Genomic DNA, 12,808 nt, shown 5'->3' on the forward strand with positions numbered 1-12,808 from the left:
AGGAAACACAAACAACTGCTGAAGGTCCATTCTGCAGCTTAAACACTAGAGAATAAAACACTGTCACAACGCCCTCTGAAGCACCTGCCTCTCTGGAGATGAAGCAGAAAAACATTCCCATGGAGATCTCTAACACGGGGGTGGTGGAGGTGTGGACCATGCCACTCAGAAATCACCCAGCTCTGAAAGTCCTTGGGTACACACAGGAAACGCAAATGTCACCTACACCAGCTTGCATCTGCTTCCCCACTGCCACGGCAGCAACACCACTGAGAAACCATGACATAAAGCCAGCTCAGACAAAACACAGGATTTCTGGCAGCACTGTAAAACAAAGGCTAAAGCTAGGAAGAGATTCTTTTAATTGTTTCTTTTTTTGCTTTAAAATAATTGGGCATTAACAAAGGCTTGAGAAGAAGTAGCACCAAATTCTGGATGCTGAGGTCCTGGGATGAGCAGGTCTGAAAGATAGCAGGCACTTCCAATTAAAGATACCTAAAAAAGGTAACTAGCTAAATTACAAATAAAACCACACTGCATAAGCCCTTCCTCTAAGCACCACTAAGTAAATATCCACATGGATGTTACAATTCCTACCCAGGAACCCAAAGTTTGAAGCAGAAAGAAAGGCGAGTGTCATGACATGAAGCTGACCACAAACAAAACCATTCCAAGCCTATCTGCCACAGGATTTGGAGGGTTTGCATATAGAATCTTTTGGAAAAGATACTGTTCCAATCCAAAAGCAAATGTAAATAAAATACAACTGACACCTTTTTCTGTATTTCCATGTGTGCCACATTGCTTGGGCTTTTTGTCCCTTCCTGCAGCACTGCAAACATCTCTTTATTTTACTGAAGTCCTCTTCAAAAACAAAAGAAGACAGAACAATCCAACACATTCCCTTTATTCATTTAAAAAACACGGAAGAAAAGCAATAGGGAAAGTTCAGCAATAAAAAATGGATCCTGCTTAAAAATCTATAGAACCTGTCTAGCAACATAAACTAATTTCTTTGGGTTAGAGATGACCCCATACAAAACCCCAAATTCAGAACACTCACAGTGCAGGAGAGTCTGGCTACGGACCACTTTTCTACTTCAGGTTAAGCTCTTCTCTTAGATTCATGTATCCCACTGCTTCCAGCTTCGACATAAGTAGAAGATGTAGCCCTCACAGTAGTATTTTCCTTAAACAGTAATGGATATGTTTCAGCTTTCAGACAGAAAAACACTCTGGGCCATGTTGGAAAGAACTCTAGGGTCACAGAGGCTTATGGCTGACCCTTCAGAGCAAACTTAGAGCAGACTGCACAGCAGTTATACAAGCAATTAAGAAAAAAATCTCTTATTTGGCATTTCTCTATCGATATCTCTTGGGCCTGCAACGTGAAGGTCATTCACCGTTAAGTAGATGCAACGTATGCCGATGGGTTCTGCTTGGCTGAGATGAAAGACTTTCATGCTCCTGATTATAAAGCAATGAACAGTGCTTCCAGCTGTCCCTGAAAGGCCTCATCCTCTTCCCATCACAAAACTTGGCTCTTCAGCGTCATCTTCCTTCTCTTCTTCCTCCTTGCTATCCTCTTCATCATCCTCGCTGCTGACTTGCTCTTGAGATTGGTCAGGTTCTGTAAAGACAAAGAGTATGAATTGATAACATTGTCTCACATGTCTTCCTTGTGAAGTATTTCACAACAAAAGAATCTCAGGTGCTCAGCAAACATGTATTAGGTGATGCTAATTAGTACAGACTGGTAATGTATTCCCACACATCTTCCTCACTAAGCACCTCCCAACAAAGCAGCCCCGGATACTAAAGAAACATATAACAAGTTATATTAATTCTACCAAGTGACTTAGAGCTCAGAATATCAAATTCTCCCTGGGGGAAATATTCCTTTACCTCCAACGTTACCACTGTGCCAAGTCACAGAATCTCAAGAGCTGGAAGGTACCTTGAAAGTTCATCCAGTCCAGCCCTGCTGCCAGAGCAGGACCACATAGTCACACACTGGTCACACAGGAACTCATCCAGATGGGTCTGGAATGCCCCCAGAAAAGGAGACTCTATAACCCATCTGGGCAGCCTGTGCCAGTGCTCCCTCACTCTCACAGTGAAGAGCTCCATCTCTTACTGAACATGGCTACAAATGAGTGGTCAAAGGCTGAAGTGATAGTTTATCTTGCTCCCAGTCTCACCTCTGCACATCAGCATGAACTTTCAAGTGTCACAGCGTGCTGTTAAGGAATCCAGGCACTGGAAAGTCACAAGCAAACCTCAGAATCTTTCTCCACCTATCTAAGTTTATGGAAACTCCACAAGGTGCCATGAACCTTTACATCTTTGGTATACTGCAAGTATAGGAACCCATTAAGAAATGTGTAAAATTAACAAGGGTCACAGAAAACTCATGAATACTGCTAAAAGACCAGGAAACACCTAGCAGATATCAAATAACAGACACAAAAATTAGGTAGGGTATAAAGTGAGACCTGAATCTAACAGCCTTTCTTCTGCTTGCAGCAGCTCCTGTCCCTTCACTGTTCCTCAGGCCAAGCCACACTCGGCTCCTGCTCTGATCCCTTACCCACAGGATTTAGGATCAGTGCTCTGATGCCACCGCGTGGTGACATTCGTTACTTTCGTGTTTATTAGGGGTCTGTACAATAATGCAACTTCAACAGCTGACCCTACTTAGCTTCAACCATTATTCTTAATGTTTTTACTACGACAAAGGTGAAAGATGGCAGCTCAGAGGTTTTGTTTATGAATTAAAAAAGGAAGAGAAATGCTTGCCTGCCATGTCCAACAAGTACACTTCAATTCATTTGGCGATTTCAACCCAGGGCACACAAAACTAGAAAAAGACAAGCCTGTTCTCAGTAGACTAAATATGGCTATCAGGGGCTTCTATCTCCACTGACCATATTGTAGTTGTTGTTGTTATTTTAAGTAGAGAACAAAAAACTGTAAAGAGCTAAGAACTGCTCTAAAGACAGGAGAAGTCTGGATTCTGGCTTGCTGACTTGCAAGGGCCAGACTGACTGACTTGCTGGGCCAGAATGGTTTTGTTTGGCACAACTGGTGCATAGCAGTCTCATACCACAGTGCCAGTCCCTCATCCTGCTCCCCTCCCTCTCAGCCACTCCAGAAAGGGATAGGTATTCCATTTTGTTCACTCAAAGTGAACAAAAGTACGTTGACTCATACTTAAATTATCCTCCCAGTTACAATTCATAAATGAGTAGCTTTAAAAAAACTCCACAGAACCAAACCAAAACACACACACAAAATCCACTCTGTTACATTCACTTGCTGTCACAAGTAAAATTAACCTAATGATTAATTTGTCCTCCCATGTTTACATGGGAAGCTGGCAATGGATCAGCTGAAACAGATCCAATTCTGAAAAGCAAAGCAGGAGTAAGGTAGAGCTGTCAGACAAGTCACTGTTCTAGCAGAATTCTCAGAATTCCCTGTGACTTAAAGACCAAGAACTACTGCAGAGCTACTGTGCTAATCCACAAAGGACAACTATGTCACAGAATTACAGAATCTTAAGGGTTGAAAGAGACCTCAAAAGATCATCCAGTCCAACCCCCCTGCCAGAGCAAGGCCACTTAGAGTAGGCCACACAGAATCTCGGCCAGGGGGGTTTGGAATGTCCCCAGAGAAGGAGACTCCACAGCCCATCTGGGCAGCCTGTGCCAGTGCTCCCTCACCTCAACAGGGAAGAAGTTTTTCCCTGTGTTTCTTTGGAACCTCTTCTGTTCCAGCTTGTACCCATTGCCCCTTGTCCTATCATTGGCCATCACTGAGCTCAGCCTGGCTCCATCCTCCTGACACCCACCCTTTATGGATTTGTAAACATGAATGAGGTCACCTCTCATGCTCCTCCAAGCTAAAGAGCCCCAGCTCCCTCAGCCTTTCATCATCATTTGAAAGAGTAAGAAAAATAAACTCACTGAGAGGAGGTAACAAGTATTCAGAAGTTTGAGCAACAAAAAAGTTTGCTGAACATTAATCTTCCAGACTGCAGGAGAACAGAGACAGTCTGGTTTTTCACATTTATTTCTATGCAAAATAAAACAGTTGTGTGGAACAGATGGTACCAAGGTGGCTCCATTTCTTACACACAAAACAACAACTCAGCTTCTTGCTGCCCAAGCTGTACATTTTCTTGCACCCATTTTCTCCACACACATTCAAAATACACATAAGAAGAAAAACGACGGCCTTTAACAATACTGCCTTTTTTTAGCAGATGTTCTAAATCTGCAGTTTGTCAGAACAGCTAGGGCAAAACATCCACAACCAACAAACTTAGGATTCCAACATTTGCTGTCCAAAATTTCCCCTAATAAAGGGAAAATATTCACAAACAAGTTGTTTCTAAGATTAAATCTCAACATGGATGACTTTCAAAGAGAACTTTTCAAACATTAGCTAAAATAACAACTTTAATGGTCAGCCTTCCTATCCATGTCCCAAGAATGGCTGGGGAGGGAGGGGTGGCACAAACCCTTCCAGGCTTCAATTAGGGAACAGAATTAAGACTTGAGAAATAAAAACTCAGTTTCACTGACCTTTTTCCTGTTTCTTTTGTTCAAGTTTAGTTTTCTTAGCTTGAAGTTTCTTCTCTTTTAACTTCTGTCTATAAAGTGAAGAAAAAAAGATGCTTTTGCAAATCCAACATTGTAAAGCTTCTGCACTTTCATACATTGCTAAAGGATGTACTGCAGACATCTTGGAAAAGCAGACATCAGAAGAGCAGTTCAATTTAAATTTGGCCTCAGCTGAAGTTTACTCAGCAAGAGTAAACTTAGACACGTCAGCAATAGGAATTTTTCTGTGTTGCTTTTAGTCTAATTAACTTTTTCTAAAGTCTACCTTGATGCCACTGCAATCAGAACTGTATGATATGCAAGAATCTCCAAGAACATGGAAGTAAAATGAAACTGCCCTTACAAGTTAGCTATCTAGCCTCATTAACAGAGAAGATGGTGTTAAAACCTAGACTGCTGGAACTGAACCTTAGAGGACAGAAAAAAGAAAGTAATCACCAGTAATGTATACTTCAACTGGAAAAACAAAAGCAGTATGCTTTGAACATCTTTGGCTGGACTTCATCAATATGTTGGACTCTAAAAGTATCACCAGCATTAAGAGGGAATTTCTGTTTGCCTAGCAAAGACAACCAGGCAACTTAAAAGACAAACACAGGGCAGAACAACCTGGGATTCCTATTCCTCTCCCAACACCACAAATGAATTCTCTTGAAACAGAGAGCCAAGTACTATACCTGTAAAATCTGGACAGAAGAGAAAGGGTGCTGAGGGAAGTTAGAGGAGCTCCTACAGGGCAAAGCTAACTGGTACCTACTCTGTATGGCTATAGAAGGGAGACAAGGAAGTGTTAGGAGTGTTTGGGCAGCACTCGCTGTTTGAACAGTTGTTCTCCATCTCAGTCAGGAAAAAGGCAGCAGGCCAGATCTGACTTGCTGGCCATCTGTTGGACCACACTAAATTAAAGTGAGACAGGAACAGCGTTTGTGTTGTGCACTTTGGTGCTATAATATGCCAGTAAGTCACTTTGTACAGGCCTTTCAGCAGCAGCTCTCAATTACAAGATGTAAACCCCTTATTCTCAAAGGAGGAGGAGAGAGGCTGCTCAGGGTCAGGATCTGGAAAAGCTAAGTCATGATAACCAGCTGTTTCTGAAAGGTATGGTGGACATGAGTGTGGAATTTCAATTCCTGCATCATTGCATTACAATGCTCAGACAATTTCTTGAGAGTATCAATCTTGTAACTGTTTCATTTTATCTAAAACTTAAGCATGGATTTAATTTTTTTTCCCATCTAACTTAGCAGACCTGACCTGCCAGACACTTCAATGAGGCAGGTGGAAATGGCTACTGCTTTTAACAACACTGCACCCATCAGTAGCCCTTTCAGTATTCACAGACTGAACTGGACTAGTCACACTGATGGTGTACAGAGGACAACATCAGCCCTCACCATAGCCTGCTAGTCTCAATCTATACATTAAGCAGCACTCATTTTTGCACTTCAGCTGGTTTGTGTCAGCTGTTCCAGATACTTTTTTAAGCCAGATGTACAGAGAAACTTTTCCTGTTGTAACAAATATGCAGTAAGGCATGATGCAGTCAACACCACAGCATCAGCAAAAGCTGCTCAACCAGTCAAAAGTTATCCTGCTAGTGATGGCACAGAACATAAAGCATGCCAGCAAAGCCTGTCAACTGTATAGCTGCCTTTAGAAACCAAACAATGACATTAACAAAACTGATTTCCATAGCCAGACTTCTCAGCTGATAATGTAGACAAAGAGAAATAGCATTTATCCAAAGCATGCAGCTATAGATGAGGCACGGGGCATGAGAGTTTCCATGTCAAGCCTCCTGGGAAAAATCTACCCTTACCTCTTCCTTCTACGTCTTGCTGTTTGCTCTTCTGCAATCATCTTATTCCTCTCCAGCTTCTTCTGGAACTCCTCATCTAGTCTTTGCTGTAATTGATCACACGTCACACTTTGGTCACAATCTAAATTAAAATACTTTTTTTAAAAGTTATGTCCTTTCAGGGAGGAGTCCTTCAGCAAAATACAGAAGGAGCTTTGCCAGATTTTGTCTGACTGCTTCTTTAGACAAAAGCCACTTTCCTAGGGATGTACAGACAGACAGCATTTTTAACTTGTAGCCTGAGCCAAACATTGAACCTTTTAAAGGGAGGAATCCTCACCAAAACAGATGAGAGAGTTTGTGCTTCTGCCCTCAAGAATGTTTCAGTAAAAGCAAGAGAATAATTTGAGACACAAACATTAACAGATGGATGAGAGGACTCATCTTGGAGCCCTCTGAATAACGTCCTCTGAAAGAGGTGCTATTCTACTCAAACAAGACTTAAAAGAGATCTGGACTTTGTGCACAAGCATTTGTTTTGATTCTGTCTGTGCAAAACAGTGATATCATGGATTTCTAGTTTTTAAAGCGTTTTCAAAACAACTTGAAAACACACACATTCATGTGCAGTCTTACTGTGTGCTAGGACCCCAGAGAACATGCAGAATATCTGACACAAAGCATCAAGTGTTTCAATAGCGACAACAATGCCACGTCTCATCCCCCTACAGTTTTCCTTCGATAAAGGATGGCTCCAAATGGAGTTATTTGTACATGCTTTTCAAGAAAAAAGCATTTGCAATGAACATCAAACAACAAGGGGGAAAAAGTGAGGAAGAGTCCAGCTGACCTTCTCAGCCATGGCATCCATGAAATCTTGCCTCTGGTACTCTCGCCGACGAAGATGCCGGTACACGTGAAATTCCCCACTCCCAGCTCCAGCACTGGAACCTACAATAAAGAAGAGTTAGTCTACTAGAAAATAACTCACTGATGACTACAGCTATCAGTCAAAGTGAGCTGCAAAACCATAGCTGGACACTAAGGAAGCAAAAGAAGTGGAGATGGAATGCACACTCTATTCTCTGGGCAGAGGTGAGCCAAAACACCCTACTGAGGCTGCTTTGTTGAGATTTTGGCATTTCATACAAAAAATAAAGGTCAACAGTAAGGTGATAAGGCCCATCACATTACACTTTCCCAAGAAAGACAGATACCATTGACAGTTTTTGACCATTTCCTCGTAAATGAAATCCCTATAGCTCTCTCTTCCTGGCACCAGTCTGCATGTCGAAGCCTTGCAGGAGCTTTCAACATAGCACTCCATTCTCTTCCTCTGTCTCCCAAGCCATTTCTCAATGCAAAGCACACAAACATATGCCTCAAAGAAGACACTTAGTCACTAAAATACGGCAGCTGTGATTGCAATAGGGGTGCTCTTGATACCAGCAGAATCCCAGCACATCAGGTGCTCCCAGAAAAACAAGACAGTTCAACTCGAGCACACAGCAAAGCTGTTTGAAAAAGCCACGAGAGAATTACAATGAGCGGAACATTTACTTTCAGAAGCATATAAAAAGCTTTAGTCCAAGATCAATTCTTTTGAAACAAGAACAAGTCAGCCTCTAGAAAGGATCATTAATAAAGATAAGATCATTAATAAAGATGAAGGTCCCAAAGAAATACATAACTTCTACATGCAGATACGAATTATACCACAACTACCACGTTTCATTCCTGCAGGTAAAAGTGAAGTGTAAGCACAACACTTGGGTCAGGTTCCTTGCATGGCTGCCAGCTCCCTGTTTGACCACTTAACAGTCACATCCACAGCACACATCTCCTTCTCACTGCCTGATGCTCAGGATCAAAGCAGTCAAAAGAGGGACTTCATAACTTTAGAGAGCATTCTCAGATCCATGGAATGGACAAATTAAAACTCATTACAATTTACTTGTCATAATCAGAGCAGCAGGCAGCTTACTTCATTGCAGGCAGTCCCCGTGCTGGAGTGCCATGGGCACTGTTCACTTTGCATTCTGACAACAAGCAGAAAAGTGGAATCCAGGAAGTAAACAGAACTTGAAAAAGCAGCTCTCAAAGCACATTTCATACCTCTTTTCCTCCAGCAAAATGAGCAACAACAGAAAACTGCCTGTTTTTTTTTTTTCTGTTAAACACAGCTGACACTACAGTTATCTGAAGAATTGTATCTTTACCCATCACATCTCTAACGAACTCCGGGGGAGGTCGTGGTGCCCATTCATTCAGTTTTTCAGGAATTGGTACAGTCTTTTCCTGCAAGAACAAATCAACCAGACATCAGTATCTTCTAGGAGCAAAGTCTGCAATTTTAACACATTGCTGAAAGGTGGTATGTCTGGCAACAGGCACCAGCTGACAGATTTCAGAAGGAGCACAGCAGTAGCAATTTCTTCATATATAGGAATTGGGAGCAGGCAAAAAATGAGAAACAGGACGTATCCCCTCTCTGCCTCACATTGAAGCCCGCAGGTTAACAAAGCCCAGGAGAATCAGGAATGTCTGTGCTTCTTTTCAGTACAGAAACTAGAAAGAAGCCAGTCAGCACCTTCAAGCACTTGCAGAAACTGAGTGTACTCCCACTACCAGTAGTCTGGGAAGCAATGAAAGGCATTTGTGCTCCTTCCATACCAGATCTATGGAGACAAGGAAGAGCAGAGAAGTGGGAACACACGGTGCAAGGTCAGAGAAAGAATACAGTGGGGGAAGTCTCAGCCTCCTCCAGCACACAGAGGGAGAGTGAGAATCTCCACTTGGCAAACACCTCCTCCTCAGGACAAGGATCAAAACATCCACTTAGAAGGAGTGTAATGCTCTCCCTCCATTAAAAGCAGCAGGCACAGCACTGAGAGGCCAGTCCTCCCCCCGGAAAGGGGTCTCTCTCCTCACGGCACCCCAAGAAATATGGGCCTCTCTCCTCACAGCAGCCCGGGTGTCGGCCTCCTTCCTCTCACGGACCCGGGGAGAGGGACGGTGGAGGTGGCGGTCCCTTTTCCCTCACAGACGTGGGGCAGAGGACACATTGGTCCCTCTCCCATCACGGACCCGGGGAGAAAGGGGGTAGGAGTCGGTCCCTCCGTCCTTAGAGAAACTGGAGGAAGATCGTCCCTCTCCCGTCAAGGACCCGGGCAGGAGGGAGGGAGAGGTCAGTCCGTCCCCCCTCAAGGAAGGAGGCAGGAGAAAGGGGAATATCGCTCGGTCTCCCCTCACGGACCCCGAGAAGGAACCGGGGGACTTGATCCGTCTCCCGTGACAGAGCCGGGGACGAAGAAACTGGAGGATCGGTCTCTCTCCCCTGACGGCGCCCGGGGGCCGTGAAGGAACCTGTGCGTCTCCCTCTCCCCTCCGGCCCCGCGGCCCGGCGGGTGCCCTCACCGGGTTCCTCATGAGCCGCTCGAGGCGGAGGCGCTGCTCCTCGGCGGCGCTGCGCGGGATGACGAGCGGCTGCGGCTCCTTGCGGGGCCGCGGCGGCCGCGGGGCCGAGGGCGCCGCCATCACCGGCCTCCTCCGCGCCGCGTCCCGCCCCGCCGCTGGCGTCACGCTGCGCGACGCGCCCGCCCTGCGCGGCCGGCCCGGGCTGCCATGGCGGCGGTGCCAGCGCTCCGGCTGCGTGCCGGAGGCTGCCCCGGGGAAGCGGGCGAATGACGGGCCCGGCCGCCGTCTGCCCCCGCGTCGCTTCTCCCATTGCGCCTGTCCTGCCAAGCACCTTCTCCAGAACATGAGCCAGCAGCGTGCCCAGATGGCCAAAGCAGGCCGGTGGCACGCTGGCTTGTATCAGCAATAGTGTGGCCGGCAGGACCCGGCAGCGATTGTCCCCCTGTACTCAGCACTGTTGAGGCCACACCTTGCATACTGTGTTCATTGTCCCTCTGTTCACTGCCACAGGGACACTGAGGGGCTGCAGCGTGGCCAGAGCCGGGCACAGAGCTGGGGAAGGGGCTGGAGCACAAGGGGCTGGGCAGGGGCTGAGGGAATGGGGGTGTTGAGCCTGGAGAAGAGGAGGCTGAGGGGAGACAGCAGCACTCTCCGACACTCCCTGACAGGAGGCTGCAGGGAGCTGGGGGTCAGTCTCTTCTCTCCACTAATGAATGACAAGAGGAAATGGCCTCAAGTTACATCAGGGGAGGTTGAGATTGAAACTGAGGCAGAACTTTTTCCCTGAGAGGGGTGTCAGCCCCTGTGCCAGGCTGCCCAGGGAGCTGGGGGAGTCCCCAGCCCTGGAGGGATCCCAAAGCCACGGAGCTGAGGTGCTGAGGGCCCTGGGTTAGTGGTGGGTTTGGCAGGGTGAGGGGAGGGGGTGGATTCCATGAGCTTAGAGGTGTTTTCCAACTGAAATGATTCTATGATTCTCCTCAGCTGACCCTCAGAGAAGGCCTCAGTCACCTCCCTTAGAACTCATTAGCAGGGCAGCTCTGGCATCTGCTGCTCTCTCGCCAGGCCCTGTGCTCAGCCCCTGACAAGCAGAGCCTCAAGGAGGATGAAAATTCAGTGCATTTCGCACCAGCACCCTGAGCCCTGCCAAATCTCTTCCCTGTGACGGTGTAAGCAATACGGGACTTCCTAGTCCCTCCCCGGCAGGCTGCCTGCACCATCTGTTCATGTCACTTTGGTCATTAACCAGCGCTGCCCAGAGGTCTCTTGTGCTGACTGTGAGGAAGGGCAGCGCAGTTCCCTGCAGCACAACCCGGGAGAGGCAGGCAGGTAGGGAGGGACACGCTGCACTGTCTGCATTCACACATCTGGGCTTTGATGCCTGGAGCAGCTGAGGGCTTGTATGCCCAGATCCATTCTTGTCTGACAGGGCTGAAGGAAGCCATGAGTGAGGAAGAGGAGCTGGCTGTGGTTCAGGCTTATACTGCAAGCCAGGGTTCTTGTCAAGCTGCTGTGGCCTTACAGAAATGGCATGGCATGTGCTCGGGCTGTGCGTGCGTGCGTCAGAGAATTAGCTAGTAAAGGTCAGCTGCAATGGAAGAGGGGGCATAAGCCTTTGTGTAGTTTATGGAGATAAGCTGAAGCAGTGAAGCTGGGCTCTGGGTTTCAGACAGCTTCGTGCTGTGCATGTGGAGAGGGTGACAGAAAGGGGAACAGAGAGGTTGGGAATGGCTCCTTCTGAGTTTATTGGTCATTTGTATGACCTGAATTTAATAAGTCTCTGTGCTCTTCCCCCTTCTGTGAAGAAAATCAGAGCTGATCCTAAGGTTCAGCCTTATGTTTACAAAAGACTTTTCAACCTCTACTGAGGTTGCTATGGAAATCACACTAGTTTACTGCCTTGTGTTTGTCTTACCAACCTGATTTGTAAAAGAATGGTGTGAATTTAGCATTGGCTGAGTTCCCAGCTGGCCAAGCTGGCCCTGGAAGGCATCCTTGCAGTCACAACCCTGGCTGGAGTGATGCAAACAGCTTCCCCCATGCTGTCTTCCAGCTCACAAGCTCCTGGTGCTCACAGCTCTCTCAGCCTTGGGGCCTCTTCAGCCCACCAGGACAGAACCCATAGTGCCAGCCTGCTGTAGTCAGCTGGTGACAGTTGCTGCAGATCAACTGAGTTTCCTCTCCTCTCTGCTTTGCTGAGTCTTGAGCACAACACAGGCCAACGTACCTCACTAGTCACGGTGTTTCTTCCTCCTTGCTGTCATGGCTACCTCTCCAAAGCACAGCCTCCAAAAGTGGGGGTGTGAGTGATGAGCTGTCAGGGCTCAGCCCTCTCATGCCAGTTCCCAAGGACAGAATGGCAGTTGTGCCCTCAGCCAGTGTGACAGCCCGAGGGCTGCAGCAAGCAGCTGGGTAGCTTGATTCCCTTGCCCAAAGTGTGGCTTGTGCCTGTGACAACTCACAGCCCTGGGAAACAACAAGCAGTTTCCTGTCATCTGAAGAGAGCCTGAACAAAGGATGGGGGAACAGACTTGGGAGCATCTCAGTCTCAAACTGGCATGTCTGTCTGTCTGTCTATCTATTCATCTAGCTATCTCTAACTATCCAGGGAGGAGAGGCAAGATTATCACTTGTGTCATGCAAAAATTTCCTCATGCCATTAAAAATATAAAGCCCAGGAAACCAGAGTGCTGCGGTGGGATCTGGGCAGAGCTGGGCTTACTGGGCACAGGGGATTCGCATTAGAACAGAGAAGCGTTTTCATAGTTCAATGCAAATCAAACCACAAAATTCAGCTCCCTGATCCATAACAAAGCAGCTCATTTCTGTTTCAAAGGCATTCTGATAGGTTTTCCTACCACAGGGATCCTTCTGGAAACAGTTTGCTGAGAAAGACCTTTCCTGTCAGGCAGACAGGAGCAGCCACGGACAGCTTAGACTTTCTGTGAAATGTGGGAGGCTCTGCTGC

At 46.6% G+C, this 12,808-nt stretch overlaps 1 protein-coding gene across 1 annotated transcript; it reads right to left on the reverse strand.

Annotated features, from left to right (window-relative positions):
- Nucleotides 1-891: 891 nt before the first annotated feature.
- On the reverse strand, nucleotides 892-9,984 carry PRKRIP1 (PRKR interacting protein 1). The gene is made up of 6 exons (XM_010207413.2): nucleotides 9,844-9,984; nucleotides 8,646-8,724; nucleotides 7,277-7,377; nucleotides 6,448-6,533; nucleotides 4,590-4,657; nucleotides 892-1,630 (listed from the first exon to the last, which is right to left on the reverse strand). Exons 1-6 carry the CDS (start codon nucleotides 9,961-9,963, stop codon nucleotides 1,515-1,517), a joined length of 570 nt encoding a protein of 189 aa, XP_010205715.2. The 5' UTR covers nucleotides 9,964-9,984; the 3' UTR covers nucleotides 892-1,514.
- Nucleotides 9,985-12,808: the final 2,824 nt, after the last annotated feature.

The sequence above is a fragment of the Colius striatus genome, chromosome 20, assembly GCF_028858725.1.
Source record: "Colius striatus isolate bColStr4 chromosome 20, bColStr4.1.hap1, whole genome shotgun sequence".
NCBI lineage: Eukaryota > Metazoa > Chordata > Aves > Coliiformes > Coliidae > Colius > Colius striatus.

Excerpts from the sequence above, each read along its gene's own strand:
- PRKRIP1 (XM_010207413.2), bottom strand. The coding sequence starts at position 9,963 with ATGGCGGCGCCCTCGGCCCCGCGGCCGCCGCGGCCCCGCAAGGAGCCG. Across the intron at positions 7,378-8,645 it reads GTTCGTTAGAGATGTGATGG|GTTCCAGTGCTGGAGCTGGG; the intron begins GTAAAGATACAA and ends TCTTTATTGTAG. Across the intron at positions 1,631-4,589 it reads ACAAAAGAAACAGGAAAAAG|AACCTGACCAATCTCAAGAG; the intron begins GTCAGTGAAACT and ends TTGTCTTTACAG.